The following is a 20,084-nucleotide window of genomic DNA, read 5'->3' as shown; positions in this document are numbered from 1 at the left end:
CCAGCGAGGCGCTTGCGAGGCCGCGGAACTCGCCGCTCCCCCCGTTATTTTTCTTTCTCCCCCCGCTTCCCCCTCCGTTGGATGCGAGCGCGCGCGCAGCCGGGGCCGGCCCGGCGCGGGGATGAGCGGCGGGTGCTGCTAGCGCCCTCCCCGAGCGCCGAGCCCCCTGCGCCGCCGGCACCGCGAACCTGATTATTCCTTTTTTTTTCTTTTTTTTCTTTTTCCCCCCTGTTTTGTTTTTGTCCTTCCCCCCCTCTTTATCCCGCCTTTGCCCCCCGAGGGAGAGGGACCGGGGGCTGCGCCAGCGCACGGAGCCCGGGCCGCGGAGCCAGCGCAGCGGTGAGTACGCGGCGCGCGCAGGGAGCCGGCCCTTCTGCTTTGTTTGGGTCTGTTTGGGTTTTTTCCCCCTCTTTTTCCTCTTTTTTTTTTTTTTTTTTTTCTTTAAGGGGGGGCAGGGAGGGAGGCAGCCCCGTGCCGCGGCCCCGGCCGCGGTTTCCTGCGTGCGGAGGGGGGCGGGAAGGGAGCGGGGGGAGCGCGAAGGCAACTTTGCCGCCGGGAGGAGGGCCCGGCTCTATTTATAGCGCCTGGCAATGACGGCAGCGCTGCCTGCTCGTAGCCTCCTCGTTACAGGGCGGGCGGGGAGGGTTTACATAAGCGAGGGGGGGAAGATGAGCTCAGCCCGGTGGGTTCCCCCGCTCCCCCTTCCCGCGGGCGGGCTCTGCCGGGACCGGAGCCGGGAGCGTCCGTCGGGGTTTGGGCGGCCGCGCGCGGTGCTTCCCTTTGGCGGCGGGTTGCGCGGGGTGCGGCGGGCCCCGCCGGCAGCTCGCTCTCTGCCTCGTGCTTGCGCTTGTACTTGCGCTGCCTGAAAACGCCGCTCGGCCCGCACCCGGAGGAACTTCGGCAGGGTTGGCTCAAGTCATCATCGCGGCGAATCGAGCCTAAAGGCTTCGTCTCGCGTTTTGGAGCCCAGCGAAGACTGCTTGTATGATTTAATATACACGTATTTATTTTGAGCCAGGGAGTACTTGGAGGCCGCGTTCTTGGCGGCGGGCTCGCTTGCTTTTGTTCCCCTCCGCCAGCTGCTGCGCCTGGCACGGCTGTCTCCCAGCGGCGGTGCCGGAGCCGCCGTGCCCAGCGGGGAGCCGCCCCCGGCTCCGCTCCGCGCCCGCTCCCGCGGAGGCTCCGCGCGGCGCGGGGGGCGCCCGCCACGCTCCCGCGCTGTTTGTTTACACATCCGGGGCCGCGCCCCGCCCCCGCCGCGCCATTGGCTGCGCCGCGCGGCCACGCCCCGTGACGTCACGCCGCGGCCCGCAGGCTGTGGCGGCGCCGCCGCCGCCTCGGGCAGCCCCGGGGCCCGCAGCTCCCGGCCCGCAAACCGGGGCGCTCCCGGCCGGGGCGCTCAGCAAACGGCGGCTCCTGGAGCCCGTCTGTTTCATGGCTGTGTCGGGAGCTGTGGGGTTTTTGTGTGGGTGGTGGTGGTGTGCGTGATTTTTTATTATTATTTTTTATTTTTTACAGGTATAGTGTTAATGGCATGGTTTTAAACTGCAATTACATTTTTCCTTTTTTTTTTTTTTAATGGCTTTGCGAGTCTGTGGTGGATGCAGTTAGTTTCTTCTAGCCTGATGGGGACCAATCTTAAGTCATCCAAAACTGTCTGGGCACTAGTTTAAAAATGGCTATAGAGCAGCTTGTTCCTACAGTTAATTATGCTGTTTCTTTAGAATTGGGTGTTCAGGAAAGCTCCCTGTGACTTCCATGACTAAGACACAAACTATGCTATTGTCTGAGTATAAATAATAAGTAGCTGCCTCGGATCTTGCAAGATATCCTGCTTTCCACTGAATCCTGAGCAGGAACTGCAGAAACTAATACTGCTTGCAGCAGGAGTGAAACTGGGCGTACTCAGCGTTACTATTGCTCTGATTGCAAGCAGAAAATGTTTCGTGCTTTGAAGCTTGCATTTTAACATAAGTTATGTATTCTGTTCATTACAATGTCTGAAAACACTTAGAATTGCCCTGTTCTTGAAGAAAGGAAAATTTTGTTGTTCTACAAAAGCTGTTTACTTTCCAAACACTGCTCCCTTTGCGGTTATCATAGTACTCTTATTATGCTTCTGTTGCTTCAAATAGCTTAATATGTGTTTATGTGACTTTGTTAATCATTAAGTTCTGTTGCCCATGTTAACTGGGTTAATATTTCAAGTATGTTAGTGTTATCAGATCTGTTTTCCCTTTCCCTGACTTGCAAAAGCCCAGTCATTTTTGACTTGTAGATTTGTGCTGTGGGAAGCAACTTGCTCCCTTTGCTGCTTTGCTTCTTGCCTGCACGTATTCTGCCACATGTCTTGGTGCTCATCGCTGCCTTTACAATTGTCGTTAAATTCTTGTGGTACTTAATTTCTGAGTATTTCCCCCGCACTGTTACCATAAGCTGAGGATTCCAAAACCCTTTTTGAAGTCTACGTTAGACATGCCAAACACAACTTTTTAAGGTTTCTTTTGAAGCCCAGTGACTGTTCCTAGAAACGACCAACTTTCAATTAAATAGCTTTCATTCTCTTCTCTGCATTATTTGTACCCTATTGCTGGAAAAGTTTATTGCTACATTGTAGACAGTTTACAAGTGTGATAAGTGTTTTGCCAGCTCACTCTAGCTGGATTGAGACACTGTAAATTCTTTATATTGGCTCTCATTTCAGTGCTTGTGCTATTGACCTACTCTTGGTCACCTGATAGCTCGTGACATAAGTGACTGGGCAGGCTTCATGTTTGGGTTGCTCATTGGCTTGCTGTAGCGTGGTTACTGGTGGCTTTTAACAGATCAGTAGATATTTAGTAAGACTAGTGAAAATCTATAGTTCTCAGGCAGGCAAACTTTGAAGGGTTGGCTTTCCAGCATAGCTGCAAGGTGTGGTGGTTCTTGTTTACGCATGTAGTCTCTCTTAAAGGTGCTCTGGGGATTAAGAATGCAGGTGTGCATCCTGTGTGTAGGATTAAACTTTTATTGACTGATTTCAGTAGAAACCATTGACACTATTTTGATAGAGTGAAGAAGTATCTGATTAGCTCTGATCAGGACACTAGTTAAAAGGCCTGTGCTTAAAGGCGCAATTCTGCTGAGCTTGAAAGAAGGGGAGGACCCTAGAAAGAAGGGGAGGACTTAGGCAAATGCGATAGAGCAAGATCTCTTGCTGAAAATGAGATGTAAATGGTTATTGTTGGTCAGAAAATCTTTCTACTGGAACTGACCTGTAGAATTTCCCAGACAAGTAATGCTCCAGTGCCCTGCCTTTCTGCTGTAACTGATAAGCTTCTATTTTAAATGTGTAGTACTTTGTGTGGGGGTGTCCTAAGGCAGTGTACCTGGTACCTTGTGGAATGTTTGTTTGGAGAGGAATTGTTTGAATCTTCTTCATTAGAAACCTGACTGACTTGAACCTACTAATGGGACAGAACTGTTTCTGTGTGAAACAACTTGAACCAAGCAGCTTCACAGAAACAGGAGGACTGTAGTGTAGCCAAACGTGCCCCAAATAACACTTCAGTTTGCATCTAAAACAGTTGAATAACAAGTTAATCCCGGCTTTGCTGTAAAGCTGCTAACTGTTCTGCTCTGTTCACCTACAGGTTGTGACTGTTTCTCTTCTGTCGTCCGTGTGGAAAGTGCCACACACACTCCAGAACAACGACGGCTTTTGCTTGCATTTTCCAGTGTTTCTTTTGTCAGCGTGTTCAGCAAAGTTGTAATTCTTCAAGTGCCAGCCCTGAGCTGAGTGAGGAGCCAGCAGCAGAGATGGTAAAAATGACAAAGTCAAAAACGTTCCAGGCTTACCTGCCGAACTGTCATCGAACCTACAGCTGCATCCACTGCAGAGCCCATCTAGCCAATCACGATGAATTGATCTCTAAGGCAAGTGGTTTGTTTAGAGACCTCATGAGTGATTTTTTTTTTTTTTTTTTAACCAAAATGGTTGTCATTGTATCAATGCTCCCTGTAGATAAGGGTTGCAAATCTGATGCAAAGAATCTTCTCTGGGTTCATTCTTGGATCATAGGCATTGTGTACTGAGAAATGGATATCTTCCAGGAACTCCTGAAAGTGTCATAAAGACTGATCTAATATTCACAATCTTCACCTATTTCCAGGTAGGTAATAAATGAAAGATGAGATCTCAGGAATCTGCTATGGAAAACTATCGGAAGAAAATACAGAGGTTAAGGTGGAGAAGTCATTCTGATAAAGGTTATTCTAGGTAAAGATTATTGTTGACTCTGAAGCTCATAAAGCTGTTTCCAGAATGCCTTCCTGATATTGTGAAGTCTGTCAACACATTCTTTGAATCATTTTATGACAAAAGTAAATAATATTAGTGTGAGAGATGCTCAGAAGAGCTAGACTGTCTAAGCTTAGAGGAAGTGTGGATTCTTGAAACAGAAACTTACTTAGAGGAAGTGTTTATTGTTGAAACAGGCTGGGCCTGTCTGTCTTACCTGTTGGAAGAAACCAAGATTTGTGATGTATGAAATATGTAGAAAACTTGAAGCTTGGGATAAGTACTTGACAGACTTGTTCATTCGTTGTTTTAAAATATGTTCCTGATGGATTTGCTCTTAACTATGTCCTGGAGAAAACATTTCCATCATTCCTCATGCTGCTTTTTTATCTCTGAAAGTGCTTTCTGTAAGCTTATTTTGCTGAATAAAAATGTTAGTGCTAAACCATTTCTAGAACTACCTTCATTGCTGCCTGTTGCTTCTGCTCGCTTGTCTTCAGCACATTACTGAGATAATTCTTTTTGAATGCTGAAGAGAGTGGGAAGGCTGTTGCTTCTGAGTTCAGATTTTCCTTGGGCAAGGAGGAAAGCAAATTTGCTTGTTGATCCACCAGAGGGTTATGGGAAAACATGTTCTGCTACTATACAATTTTTCTTGTGTTACTGATCTTTCAGATCTTCTCCCTTTCCCTAAATGCTTCTTTCCCTCAATTTAGCATATGTATGAAGTACTCTCACTGCATGGAATTGGAAGCTAACTCATTAAATGCAAAGCAGTTATCTGGCTACACACACAAAATGATGTGGAAACTTTATCGTGTAATACTTTTTATTTGTATTAAACTAAAAAATGCCCTTTTCTTTAGTGACTATTCGTATTTATTAATCTCATTAAAAACGAAAAACTTGTGGTAGTAATGCTTAGATTTCATTTGTTTTAGTCTCTATTTAAAAATATCTGTATTGGAGATGACCTTTCTTACTACACTTGATTATAAATTACAAGGAACTGTAACTTCATTATTCACATTTTTTCCTGAACCTGGTTGTAGGAATTGATACCGCATACAGAAAGAATACAAGAAATTTTGCAGAGGGGTTTCTTAAAGGTTATATAGACTTATCAAGAAAATATAATCCTGCACACATACTTAGTATGCAACTCTTCTCTCAGTCAACTTTTCATGCCCTGCAACTAAGCTGTGTCAGTACCCACATGGTACCGACCCACATGTTCCATGGCCTCTGCAATCTCGGTCAGAAGAATCTTTTGCATATCACTTTAAAGTGAATTACATGCTCATATTACAGCTTTAAAAATAACTTCAAATGGTTTAATTTTTTTTTGAGGGAGAGGCTGCAGAATATATGGGACACTCCTTAAAAATATGTTGAGTAAACAACAATATTTTTTGTGAGTGGTTTGTAAGACTATTAGGCAAGTATTTGGGAATGTTTCAGCCTTAATCCCGGCTCCAATCAATTCCACTGTGGACTGAATATGAATCAAACTACAAGTGTTTCTGTGTTTTCAGGCTGACCATCTGCTTATTTGACTTAAAGCACCTTTTTTTTTTTTAAAAAAAAAAAAAAAAAAAACTTATTTTCACAGAAGACTGGTCAGTTGCCAGTCTGTTTGGGATTAAGACTTAATGTAAGGTATTTCTTTTGTATGTTTGTAAAACTTAAAATTGTTTATCTATTGTACTTGTTTGTGGAATATAGGCTTAAAAAAAAAAAAAACTTGTATATTCCTCCATTGGAAAAGTTCTTTTAATGGAAACAACTGAGATAGCCAGCTTTACCCAGCTTTATCTTGTAGGATTAACAGCAAACACTGCTTTTTTTAGTGAGGGAAAGCTGGGAGAAAATAAGTGTTGATTTACTTAATTTCTAGGCGAACAATTATTTTTTTTATTTTAAAAACTTGTCTAATATCCTAGGCTTCCTGCAACTGGAGAATCCCCCTTAGACTTCAAAGAGTGCTAACAGTGAATAACTCAACTGTTTCTTCATGAGAACTTTTTTTCCCAAAGTTCTCTCAAGTGCCCTTTTGAGCACCACTAAGTGCTTTACCCTCCCTGCTACCTTATAACAGGATCGGTGTGGGTAAGTTAGTGATGTGGATACTTCATATTAACTAGCTCTGAAGTCCAGTTACCATATTGGACTCCCTAGCTGCAACAAAAATACCTGCAACCATTTCAAGAAGAGCAAGTTAACTGTATAAGCTCTAAAATTCTTTGAAAAGAATGCTTGAAGCAGCCTCTCATCTCAGTACTGTTGAGATATGTCAAGTGTCATCCTCTGCTTTGTGCTGCATAGTTTCTGTGCAGCCTTGGATTTAGGGATGGAGCAGAAAATCATTCTGCTCAGTCTAACTTCTCCCTGCCTCTGCACTTAGTGAGCATAATTTTTGGCTACACTGTGTCTGTGTTTTTAACTGCCACCTCCAAAACCCCTAGCTCTACAAATACTCTTCAGCAGAAACAAGGCAAATGGGTTTGAAAATTGGCTAAAATTTCTGCATTTGTGGGCTTTTTGTTGGCTTGTTTCCCAGATGTGTGGCTTTCTTATATCTGATAAAAGTACCTTAAATTGTAGTTCCTGAAGTTAAAGCAGCTACACCTACCTTTCTAATGCACTTTCAGGCATAAGCATTTGTTATGCTTAACCCTGTAAGGTGAAAATGAAAATAGAGGTTGTGCAAAGAGATGGGTGGTATTTCTCTTAAGGGTTGGGTGTGGTATAAAAAGCAGAGACCCACATTCTCTTGTCAATCTTCCATCTGATTCAGGACTTCAATTTATTAGACTTCAGTATAAATTACAACTCTTGCTTTGGAGAACCCTTGATAGCAATCACCTGGCAAGGATGACTGCACACAATTCACCTTTTACAGAACAGAATAAAATGAACAGCACAGTATCTTCCTTGCTTCAAAATCAATCATGAAACTCATCTTTCTCTTTTTCTACCTGTAAGTTTTCATATGCTGATAGTGAAATGACAACTAAGATTTTTAGGAATGGCTTAGAAATAAGAGCATGAGTTACTAGGGCATTATTATATGTGGTGCCAGCACAAGCAAGGGAATTCGCTTTCATGCATAGTTTTTATTTTTTCCAAGAACAAAAGGCTGTTTAGTGTTGAAACCCCCTTGGATTCTAATGATTAGTAGAGGATTTGTTCACTAAATAGTTTTTTTCCTCTATAACCTTGAATATTTTCTGTTCTGGGGGACTCAGCTTGGGGGAGGCTGCCATTTATAGACAAAATGGTGCATATATGTAGCTTTTAAAGCAATTCTATTTTTGTTTTAAACTTAATTTGAAAAATCTTCTGATTTGGTCATAAATGGTAGACATATGTGATGATAACTAGCAAAGTATTGCTTGGAGAGCATCAGTTCTAACTTCTGCTGAGTGAGCAGTCGTGCAACTAACTAGGTGCTTTCTAACCCTAGTCCTGATCTACCTCCTTAATTTCAGAAGTAGATTAATCTGCTGTTTAATGTACTGTACTGAATTAACTAGTAACAGATGTGAAAGCTCAAGTTAGTTTTTCTGAACTGGTTCATTTAATTCTTAGAATATTAGAATATATATTTTTAAAAACTGTTAGAAATCTTAAGAAGATGCAAAACAGTGTTGTTCAAGTTGTTTTCCAATCATGAAGAAATGGAGACAAGAGCCAACAAATTACTATAATAGAAACTGTGGAAGCTAATGGATATATTGCAGTAGACAGTCTTTTACTGAAACTGCTTGAATCATTTTACAGTGTGCCTTAATGCTAAAGATGGAGAAAAATCTGGATTATGTATATAGTCATCTGTGTAAATACTGTCACTTTCTTCTCTATCATTCATTGCAAAGTACGTCTGAGCAGAGGAAAAGGCCTGTGTAAGCCACAGGCAAGACTAGGTGTGTAAATAATTTCAGGAACAAGTTCTGCTGCAGGGTATATGTAACTGTCATTGACTTTGCTGGGAAACCCTTGCACCTTTGGATAAAACAGCAATCTTGGTGATTAAGTTTAATTCTCCGAGGCATTTAGTACCCTTGCTTTGATTGTTGATGAGAAGAAAAAGTCTTTGGCTAAGTAGATGCCAAAACAATTTTAGCCTTATTTAGCAAGTCTGTTGTTGTTGTCTACTGTTGTTTAACTGATGAGTTCAAGTGCCTTTTCATGGGTTTATTGTCTTTTAAGTAAATGTGCAGTTCTTAGCTTGATCCAATTTGGTAATCTAGCTTTAGCCAAAGAATACTCGAAGAGAGAATTTGGCCTATTGTGTATTGTGCACTTGAAAAACATTTTTATCTCCTACTAGAAATTTTGAAAATGTGTCCAACTTTATAAATGTTCAGGTGATAACTTTCTTTTCTAATAAGCTCCTAGTTTGGCGAGTTTGTCTTTTTATTGTTGTTTTTCTCTTCTATCAGAAGATTCTAGTTTTTAGAAGAGAAAGTAATCTTTGGAAAGTATCCAGTAGGAGATTGGAGAGCCTAAAGGAGCTGGAGAGCACAAGGGAAGGTTCTGTTCTTTGGGTGTTTTGACATAATTACTTCTGAAATGCATTCAAGATGCTGTATAGCTCAAGATAACTTGTCCTGCCTGACAAAGTTTTTACTTCTGGAAATATAATTTCCCAAACCTGCAGCCATGCAGTTTCTTGGATTCATCTTTTTAGAGTTGTTTTCTGCTTATGGAATGTTAGGATTCTTCATAAAAATCAGTAGAAAAACTAATGAACAGGTATTCTCTCTTTTTTTTTTTTTTTCCTGATGTTGATTTGTCTTGGAATCATCTAGGATTTGCTTAAGAAGCAGCTGCACGCCACTATCTCTAGTTCTCTGCTGTGCAAAGGAGTTGGATCTTGCTGTATTAAAGGAGCTAGATCTACTGGCTTGCAAAAGATCTTGAGAGCAGTAACAACAGATGGGATAAATCTTCTTTTCTGGATAAATTCAACATAAGTAGCAGCCAATGATTTTTTTAATTTATTTTCCTGATCTTAAGAGAGCCAAGAGATGTTCACTGTCTCTAATGCATTTTATTCAGAAGATAATTTAAGACATCAGAGCATTTGTATGTGTTTCTGAATTAACTTTTAAGATGCTGCCCCTAAGAATACTGTTGTCTGAAAGTATTACAGAATCATATCTTTGCATTGCATATTTGTTCACACTGCTAATTCAAAGTGATTTTTCCTAATTTGTAAAGGAAACTTGAAAGCAAGCACAGACTTCTTTCACTGTTGTTCTCTAAAGTTATTTTTCATTGCTAGTGAACAGCTTGCGAGTTGTGCTTAGGTTTGGTCTCTAAACGTCATTTGGACTTGCAATAACGTCTCTCACCAGAGAGGTTGTGGAGTCTCCTTCTCTGGAGATCTTCAAAACCCGCTTGGACGCAGTCCTGTGCCATGTGCTCCAGGTGACCCTGCGTGTGCAGGGGGCTGGACTAGGTGACCTCGAGAGGTCCCTTCCAACCTTCAGCATTCTGTGATCCCCTTAGTACTTGCTAAGCTGGTAGTTTCTGTGGACTTCTTCCATGGATCATGTTCTGCAGTCACCCCTCCTATCTCTAATACTTCCCATCTGTAGGGAATAATTAATTACATTATAAGCTTTTTAGTATTTTCCTTCTCCCACACATGCCCTTAGCTATCTATTAAGACAGGAAATATATTCTGCTTAAAGGACATTTCATTTTCTCCTTAGTTAAAAAAGCTAATTCTGGTGTTACAGGAAATCTTGGAAGTACAGTTCATATATAATTTTGCAGGTATATGCTATTGTTTAAGTGAAACATTTTAAGTTCCTTTACTGTAATATATATACAACTGTAATATATATTGATAAACTTATGGATATACTAAGATCTCATAGATCTTTGTTGATATGCTTCTACTATAGTGGTTAGTCAATGATGTGGATTTTCTTTGGAAAAAAATACTTGTAAACCTATTCCATATTATTAATTGAGAACCATCAAAAACAGTCTTAAAGGATGTTTATGTTCTAATTGAGAATATTGGTTTAACTAGTGAATTGCAGAACGGCTAAGTGAAAAGGTTGCTATGAGTCATAACTTATAACCCTTGTTCACCATTCCCTCTAATTTCTCTTGTTCACCATTCCCTCTAATTTCTTATGCTTTTACTGGGTTAAATGCATACTGAGGATTCACAGTTACATCAATAGATACAATAGTAAGCTATGTTTTAATTATAATTGCTTATGTATCTGCTTACAGTCTTGGAAGCATTGAAGAATTTTGCCATTAAAGTTTTGTATTTGCATAGGCAGTACTGTGTGGAAGTGCAGTTTGTCTTGAGACTCGTTTGAACAGTTGTGCCTGTTAGTTCTTGGCACTGTGATTTAAAATACTCCTTGAGGAGCTGACACACAAGGAGTGTAACCTGTCAGCATCTTAAAGCTCCTATCAGCATCACGGAATCCTGCAACACAGAGGGTGAGGAACGAGAGTGCGGTGAATGTTTTTTATGCCTGTTAGTTGATGGAGCCCTACGTGTTAATCAGTGTTCTGCCCCACATGCCATGCAGAATTGGAAAATAATGGAAGTAATGTCTCTGATACAGCCATGGAAAAAGGCAAATGCAGTGCTAGGAATCAGAGGATCTATTTCCAGTAGAGAGGGAAGTAGTGATGCTTTTGGTCAAAATACGGTGAGACTTCATACAGAATATTGACTTCTCTTTCATCTTTGAGAAAGAAACTTGCATTGGAGCAATTTTTATAGTGTGATTTTCATATGAATGGGAATGTGATGTGAATAGGATATTATTTATATGATAAAGTTGATTTGACTGGGCAAAACAAATCAGCTTATGCCATAAGCTGACTGATAGGTGCAGTCGCATGTAAACTAGTTGCTGTGCTGTGAGATGAAGCATGTGATTAGTTTAACAGGAGAGTATGAAAAAAAAACATTTAAAGCGCAATTTAAAACATGTTTTTCAACTTGTTTAATGTAAAAAAAGAATTTACAATCATGTTAATAAATGAGTAGTTGTCCTTCAGTTTAAGTGTCCATCACAGGAGATGTCCAAGTTTAATGCTGTTAGGCAACCAATGCTGATAGCTGTTATAAAACACTCTGAAAGTTTTATCAATTTCACCCATGTGACACTGAATTTTAGTATTTCATGAATAAAAGGACTTGTGAAGAGTTTTCTTTGTTTTTTTTTGGGGGGGGGGAATGGAGAGGTGGGGGTGTTGGCAACTATAGTTGTCTTAATTCAGTTTTTGCCTTCATCTTTGTGTTCTCTGTTTCTGTACTGAGCCAGGGCTCTAATTTAGAAGCTCCAGACTGTAGTTTCTTACCATTCTGCTGGTGTTGCGAGGTGCTTTCAGGTGTCTGAGGAGAGAACGGAGTTGGTGGGTTCCCCCCGGGTAGGTTGAGGAAGGTGCAGGGGTTACGTTCTGGCACAGCTGTGAGGACAGTGCTCAGCTGCATCTCTCCTTTCAGGGTCAGCAGCAGCCCAAGTCTTGGCTTTCACTGTCCTGCACAGCTCATCTTCTTCCTTGCCTTGTGCAAAAAGCACTTGCAGTGCTGGATAGTAGGGAAAGTGCCTTTTCTCTTTGCTGTAGATGGGGAAATACTCTGAGCAAAATTTTAATAATTATTTGAAATGACTGATAGGATAAAAGTGGTAATACTGTAAGCTGTTAAGCTCAAGGTGAGATTTTGAGTAGTTAAAGGTTGGATGCAACTACTGTGCCACTGGTGGTGGTTACAGCAGTTTCTTGTCATGGTTTTTCTTTTAACGTGCTTCTGTGGAGTATATAATTCAGCTAGTGCTGAACAACAAGTGTTAATTTATAGTCGTGTTTCCCATTGACAGCTTTAAAAAAAATTGTATTCTAATTAAGTTGATATGACAGTTATATAGGTCTTACGTTGCTAATAATTAGACTGGCAAAACGTATGTCTTGATGCCAAGTGACTTTACTTTATATAACTCCAAATATAACTATTCAGAAAAAGAATCCATTGCAGAGGGTACATCTCCCTGTGGTTTCATGCCTAATGTTTCTAAAACCATTCAGAGATATTCAAGGTGAGGTTCTTTTTCCCCAAATATTCCGTGTTGATAAGTTGGTCTTTGATCTTCAATACTAGAACTTCAGGGATTGGTAAAACAGCTGCACTTTGTCTTCAGCATGGGGAAGATGGTTAATGTTCTTGAAACTAGGAGAAAAGCATAGAGGTCTTTGTAGGTGCAGTGCTGCAGAGAGGTATAAGAAATGTTGATTTAAATGTGACCTGGTTTGAATGGCAAATAATAGCCATGTAAAATTGGCAAGTAACTCGATCCAGAAGGAACAAATCAATAGATCAAAACAGTGGAGTCCAAACACTCCAAGCGTGTCCCGAGCCTGGCTCTGGGCTGCCCACGAGTGTTGCCAACGTGTTTGTGGCTCAAGGCTGCCTGAAGGACCAGGCAGATTGAGGCTCCTGGGGCTTCATTAGCGTGGGGAGTTCTCACTGCGCATATCAGAAAAGTTGCTACTTTCATTCAATGCAGAAGGAACAAAGATTTTGCACTGAAGCTGCTCTGCAAACCAAAGCAACCTGCAGTGAATGGGATTGATTACGGCTTTTACTTCAAAACTGTGCCCTTGCTCTGGGCTGAAACATTAATTTAGATGCAGCCAACAAAGTCCAGCTATCTTCTTTTGTCCATAATCTAGCAAGGATGTGAGAGATTTTGAAACATATGGCTGTCTTAAGCACTTGATGGTAACAGTCATTTTATTAAAGTCAAGCTGATCTTAAATTGATCAGAAAGATTCCCTTAATAGGGAGTTAGAATTTTATACTCAGTCCAGAATATTGTTGCTCTTATCTCAAATAATGCAATGAAATGGGGGAAAAAAAAAAAAAAACACAAAAAAAACACCACCCTTTTGTGTACTGCGGGAGGGGAAAGAAGTTGGAAATAACTCTTCTGAGCTGATTTTAAGAATAGATTATTTTAATTAGCATGAAAGATGTCCTAGGAAAATGAAAGCTGATATCTTTGAGAGTGGTAGGGAAAAAGAATGTTTTGTTTGCATTTTCGATGTCAGTTATTTTGAGTGAGAATATTTAACAACAGTTGCTAAAATATCAGTCTGAAAACTGATACCAGTGAGGCCTTGCTATAAATAATACATATAAACTTCTAACTTCCAGTAGTTCAACTGAAATCAGTTATATTTGTGTCAAGTTTCTATGCATAGTAACATACCCTTCTGGAATTTAACAAGTGTACTCTTCTTTTTCATGCAGTCCTTTCAGGGAAGCCAGGGACGAGCCTACCTCTTTAATTCTGTGTAAGTACCTCTTTAATTCTGTGTGTGTGTGTGTGTATATATTTATATATATATATATTGCAGTTATGGGCACTGCCAACTGAGTATGACTTTTTGGTGTGCTTCAAAAGTGGAAAACAGCAGGGAATTAGTACAAAAGCTGTGCTTTGCCTTGTTTTTCTAAACTATGTCTTTACTCACTATCCATAGTTATTAAAAAGCTACTGAGTTGGTTTTAAATAACTCACATAACATGTCATATTTCTTGAGCAATTCTGATAATGGATGAAAATTTGGGAGAGGGTAAAATTCCATGTGTATAATGCCAAGTCTTCATCAGGAGGTGCCACTAGGATATATTGTAGAATTCAAAGCCCATTGTGTGACTGTGAATTTTATTTGGACAACTTTGCTCTAGTCTAAAGGATACTTTTTCAGTGAAATGTTTAGATCACTTTACAGGTTAACATTACATTACAATTAGTACTTCGTAAATGACCTTGACTACTGCAAACCTACTAGAGGCAAAAGATTTCTGATCTAATCAAGCCTAATATTTGCAGTTTTAGGCACGTGCTGTACAAGTCTCTCTGTTTGAATACATTTGCTAAATGTATTTAGCAAATGGACATTAAGCAAAAGGATGTATTGCATTTTGCATTTAGCAAAAGGATGTATTTTAAGTTTCTGATATATTGAATTACATTTTTGTCTTTATTTTTAATCAATTTATTGTGTTACAGTATTTGGAAAAAGAAATGCAGTTAAATGACTTATAAGTCATTTATATTTATAGAGCGGGATAATGGAACTGTAAAAGACTTTATTGTAAATCCATCCTTGAAATTCCATTTATATATACTTTATATATAAAAATATATTTATATGTTCTTTTTATAGCTCAGTGGACACTTGAGACTTCTGGTACAGTTGTAGTACTAAGAATCTGGTAGTACAACATCAAAAGTTGCCAAGTGTTGTTGTTACAATGCTGTCAACAAACTTTGTTTAGTCTTGTCTGATCTATCCTGTGTAGGCTCTTAGTCAGGAAAAAATATCGTGACACTATTTCATGGGATAGTTTGTTTTTATATTTACTATTTGTTCATCGTGTCATTGTCTGCTAATCTGTGGTAAAGAAATATTTATGCGGGTATTTCCTTGCTGCTATATTCAAATTGGTTCTAAATTAAGCTTTTTTCCCCCCTTTTTTAAAAATTATTGCTTAGTATTCTGTTCTCTGGAAGTTTAAATACTTAACATGTCCCACAAATACTTAACATGTCCCACTCCCAGATGGGAGTGAGTAACCCTCTCTAACGGCGTACTGTACAGTAATTTATTAAAAAGTGAAATTGGAATGAAACTTTTTTTCTTGTTCCTCAGGTCAGTGCAAAACCAGAAGCTATTTTAAAGTGTTGAACAAGGCAGATGTGTAATTTTTATATATCTACTTGTGTTATGTATGACATTTTTAACTAGTTTTTGTCTTCCGGAGGAAAGGTGGGTGAGAGGTTAAAAAGAAAGCATTCTTATGTGGTTAACGTAGAAATGCTTCTCTTTTCTGCAGGGTAAATGTGGGCTGTGGTCCAGCAGAGGAGCGAGTCCTTCTGACAGGTTTACATGCTGTAGCAGATATCTATTGTGAAAACTGTAAAACCACTCTTGGATGGAAATATGTAAGCAATAGACCCAACGTTTTGATAAGTGCTTTATCAGGGCAGGTTAGGTGTTACGGCTGCGTTGGCTGATGTTAGGTCTGGTGCTTTTCCATCTGCCAGACATTCAGTAGTATAGTTTAGTTCCATTAAATCTACTGGAATGTTGTACAGATAGCAAAGCCAGCACAAGCTATATGTTCTATTACAGATACCTAGTACTTTTTCAATAGTACCTTTTTGGAATGCTACCAACCACCTACACTGAACTGGAAGGAAAAAACCTGCCTGGATGGGTTTTAATTTTCTTGTTTCTGCAAGTTGGTTCATATATGAAAAATACAAATTATGATAAATTGTATTGAACCCTTTTTTTTTTCCTGCTTACAGCTGATGTGAGTTTGGTTTAAGAAGTTGTCTATACCACCATGTTGCAAGTTTGATGCTTTAAAGTGCTGAATTCCTCATTTGATGCACAGGATTTTCATTGCTTTGGTGCGGTTTAGGATCTCCAAGGAAGGAGGCCTGACACATTCCCTCTGAGGATAGAGGAGAGCTTCCAAGAAAGTTTCCCTTATTTTCCTTATCTTTGGCAATAAGGAAACACTGAATGCTCTCTATTTCCTATCCTTTGATTAAAAAACAGTGATAGAGCGTGGAAAGATATAAAGCTAGATGTGCTATACCGTAGGTCTGGTCTGGTTGTGAGAAACTTACCCCAACTTCCTCCTCAAACCTCTTCTTCCTCTCTCTTTCCCCAACCTCTGATTCAGTATAACCAATAAATGATGTTAGCTGGAATGTTTGCTGCTTTGATAGCAAAAGGCTTTATTAGTGCAATGGTGAAACATACTGAAGAAAGTGAAGGACTGAAGTCACAAATGGGTTTTGTTTCTGTTTACTTCTAAGAGATTAAATAAGTAACTTCAGGTATTTCATTTTCAGTACAGAAGAAGGATATTTTCTAGTCTGTCTCTAGCAAAACCCTGAATTAAGTGCAGCATAGGAGACAGCATAAGAAAAAACATCCTGTCTGCACAGTGCCCCAAGAGCACTTGTTGTTTTGACATTGTTGTGACCTCATGTACAACAGGCTGCCAACAGCTAGAAAAGATCTATTCTTACCTCTCCCTTTGGGACTTGCTGGCCCATTTCTGGTGGTGTATGGCTTGGTACAAGATGACCATAGATTTTTCTATCAAGATGTCAGAGAAACTTATTTTTTTTAGACAGAGATCTCTGAAAGAAATTGTAAAGCAATTTGAGGAGGTTTCCCATTCACTCGGGGACAGGGGGTAAGGTTCCCTGTCAAGGTGCAGAATGGGAGAAGCTGAGTAGTCGTTTTGGGAGTTGAGGATCATACAGGGACTCGTCCACTTGGGTTAGTGCTTTTAATCTGGCTACGTCGTGAGGTCTCTGCTTTTAGTAGTAATGAAGAGAAGGGGTAAAGATGTTCAGTGTTTTAGTGGTTGTTGCTAATAACTGGCATTCCATTGTGACTTGAAGATGTACTTTTTTAGGATGCGACTTGAAGATCTGTTGAAATAAATGCAAAGGAAGGGTGAAAAATGCAGCCAAGGTCGAAATTTCCCTAGGGGAGATTTGTCTCAGCAAATCTGTGTTTCATAGTGTATAAACAAACTGATGCACAGACTTTGAATCAGAAGAAACATACCAAGTTAATTATTGTTTTCCAGAGAAATGTGCATCTCACTTCATCCTAATTATGTTGTTGGGCACTCTAAAGACTTCCTGGGGTAGTTAGAAAAATATTTAGGTGAACTGTATATAATAATGCATATATAATTTTTGTATTTGATATTGTGGACTGTGTGTAATGCAAACAGCTCCAAAAATGTAGATGCCAGTGTATCTAGTTTTTAATGCACATTTGATGTTTAAAATACTTAATTTCCCCAACTTATTTCAGTATCTTGACTTTTTTTTCTTCTTCTTTCCAGGAACATGCTTTTGAGAGCAGCCAGAAATACAAAGAAGGAAAATTTATCATTGAACTTGCCCACATGATAAAGGACAATGGCTGGGAGTGAATCATACCGTTTTTCCTTCAGTTTGGACAATATTCTGTGGAACCTGCTTTATAAGGACTAACGCAAAGTGAAGGAAGATCTTGGCTAAAGTGGCCCTGAGAATATCACTGAACTCTGAAACCTCACACATGAGTAGTGTAGTGTAAGTGGCTATTTCAGGCCATGTTTGCCTTCTCTCCTTGTGTAAGTTCCCTCTTTTTGTATGTGTATTATTGTGTGAACGGTTGTTTTGGAACATTTTGGATGACCTTTTTCTAAACTCTCTCACACTCTAGAGAAACAGTTCACTAATTGAAAACAGATTTTACTGGTTAGCATCTATCTCTGACCTATGCCTTTAATGCTACCTTCTGCTGTGCATGCTTCTTGCCTAAACACCTACACTCCAATCCTGTAGAAGTTCTGTGTCTGAGCAGTCCTAAAGAATGTATAGGATGGGGTGCTTTTTTTATATGTAGCAATTTCTGATGTATTTGGCAGTGAAAGGGATGCAGTATTGTAATTATTCATTTATTTTTTAAAAATTTGTGTACCACAACCTGTGTACATCTTGTAGGTGAGTTGGTTAAAGGTACAGTGCTCACTTTAAAAACATTTCAATTGCACTGACTGAAATTAGCAGAGGTTTTGTTAGGAAGGGATTTGCTGATGGCTCAGTATCTTAATGAAATATCTTAGATGGATTTTAAATCAATAATGCTGTAGAATATATTCAGTTAAGACCAAAACATTACCTAAAGAGTTTGCTGGATACGGAAGAAATCTATAAAAATATAGCTTGCAAGATCAAATGGCACAAAATTGTATGCATCTTCTATTTTGGAGAAGAAAAACTAGTCGGTGTATTTAAATAGAAAAGTTTTGGTACTGTACCTTTGCCAGGGACAGGGACTTGTGCATTGCTTAAGTTTTATGGCTGGTTCCATGTAGCTGTATAGCCCTAATGCACTGGACAAAGAGGTTGATATCAAAAAAAAAAACTTGTTGAAGTATTCTGCTTTTGCTATATTTGAACAAAAATGTTTATTTTTGTGAGACATGGCCAGAGCCTATGAGATGAAAATTAATATAGTATCTGTAGGAAAAAAAGGGGGGAGGGTAATAAGAGGAGAGAAGTTTGCTGCTTTTTTCATAAAATAGAAAGCAAGGTAGTTTTTAAAACATGGGGGCAGAAGGGGTTACTTGGTTTGCTGGCTAAATCACCCCCAAGGAATTTTTATAATAAAATTTATATGAAACTCCCCTTCTTTTGTTCTCCCACTGTTTCTTAACTGGAATGACTAAGGAGAGAAACTTCTGGGAAGTGCATGCACGACATTAACCGCTAGTAGCAGTGCATGCCCCGTCTCAGCAACTTGGAAAGAAATGCTCTGTGTCAATTTGCTAACTTTATTTTCAAATTAAACAGTCTCCGAAGACCTTTTGTATTTTAATCCTTTTAATGCTTGAGGACAAAATGCTTGTGGAAAACCTTTAACACTACATAAGTACTATAACTGAATCCTGTGGAAGCCTTGCAATACAAAGTCATTTTCTTTCAATAACAATTCTAACACGGCGCCTGCGGAGCGTCGTCGCGGGTGCCGTTGCTGCTGCTCTTACGCTTATGGGAATCTCTGAGAGGCTTTCTGAACTCTACTGCACTTTAGAAATTTTGTCATACATTGAAAATGATGCCAATGGGTAGGGGCAATATACAGATCTTGGAAAGCAGCTTCCCCATGTCCTTGTGGAGAGAGGAGGGAGTCGTGCCAGCGCGAGCGCCCGCCTGCGACGCGGGCTGGTTTAACTGCGTTCAGGATGTCGGCACGATCTATAGCTATGAAATAAAAATACAGAAATTAGAGAAGTAGCTAAAACTATTGGATTTCAGTCCGAAGGGCTGGCGTGGTACAGTTGTGTTCAGTATACGTTTTGTGGCTTGCATGTTACTACTTGTTGCTTACAGGTAGGAGGAGGTTCCAAAGTCCCCTTGTGAACAGCAGCGTTGATGCAGGATGGGCCTTGGTGCTGCCTTCTCCTGGTCTTTGCTGGCCTGGAGTCCTTGGGGCTTTATCTTCCCCCGTAGTAACGTGTGCTGCCGACCAGGAGGGCACTAACAGGACTATCAGCAACAAGTTTGTGTTGGCTTCAAAGTCCAGCTGGGATGTTAATGCTTAAACGGGCTCGTGGGAGGCTCGTGCATCTTTGGGCTTTTCCTGTTTCCTGGCTATAGACTTGTTGAAGCAGTACACTGGACTGAAGACAGAAGCAATAGGTGCTTTTCAATAGAGAGTTGAAATTAATTAGAATATATAAATATTAAAGATTTTCTCTATAAAATTGTGGGTTTGGCTATCTTGTTAGTAAGTTAATGCTGCCTGTAATACACTCTGATTCTTATTGAGAAATTCAACCTCTTTTTTCAGTGCATTACTTATATTTCATACTGGACATTTTCACCAAAACCTTAATCAACTTTGATGCCAAAGGTTGGGACTTCATCAAGTGCTTAGCACATAGAACTGCAGACTATGGCATAAGGAGTTAATCATCTCTGTGTGATATTTATGGCTTTTAAGAGAACCAAACAAAGCAATATTCTCGTTGGTCTTTTAAGAGTGCAAGTTTAGGAGGATTCAGGAGTAGAACTAACACAGAATTGCTCTTACATGCTCCCAAGTGACAACTCTTTAGGCTCATTTTATTGAGGGGGTGCATGAATCTTTTCCTCGAGTGCTTGGCAGCATCAATGATTACTTTCTCCCCTTGTGAAGATTCAGAGAGATCGTT

The 20,084-nt window shown here is 40.0% G+C and overlaps 1 protein-coding gene across 1 annotated transcript; it reads left to right on the top strand.

Annotated features, from left to right (window-relative positions):
- The first annotated feature begins 256 nt into the window (after nucleotides 1-256).
- Nucleotides 257-18,186, top strand: YPEL1 (yippee like 1). Its single transcript, XM_088532330.1, has 5 exons — nucleotides 257-339; nucleotides 3,633-3,915; nucleotides 13,581-13,624; nucleotides 15,174-15,282; nucleotides 17,223-18,186. The coding sequence occupies exons 2-5, from the start codon at nucleotides 3,799-3,801 to the stop codon at nucleotides 17,310-17,312; spliced, it is 360 nt and encodes a 119-aa protein (XP_088388456.1). The 5' UTR covers nucleotides 257-339; nucleotides 3,633-3,798; the 3' UTR covers nucleotides 17,313-18,186.
- Nucleotides 18,187-20,084: the final 1,898 nt, after the last annotated feature.

This window comes from Tinamus guttatus, unplaced genomic scaffold, assembly GCF_059628265.1.
Source record: "Tinamus guttatus ecotype Peru unplaced genomic scaffold, ASM5962826v1 Tinamus_guttatus_pri_ptg000459l, whole genome shotgun sequence".
In the NCBI taxonomy this organism is placed as follows: Eukaryota; Metazoa; Chordata; class Aves; order Tinamiformes; family Tinamidae; genus Tinamus; species Tinamus guttatus.
This window is presented reverse-complemented; position numbering and strand designations above follow the sequence as displayed.

Coding starts and splice junctions, on each gene's coding strand:
- YPEL1 (XM_088532330.1), top strand. CDS start 3,799: ATGGTAAAAATGACAAAGTCAAAAACGTTCCAGGCTTACCTGCCGAAC. Junction 3,916..13,580: donor ACGATGAATTGATCTCTAAG/GCAAGTGGTTTG, acceptor TTTTTCATGCAG/TCCTTTCAGGGAAGCCAGGG. Junction 15,283..17,222: donor CCACTCTTGGATGGAAATAT/GTAAGCAATAGA, acceptor TCTTCTTTCCAG/GAACATGCTTTTGAGAGCAG.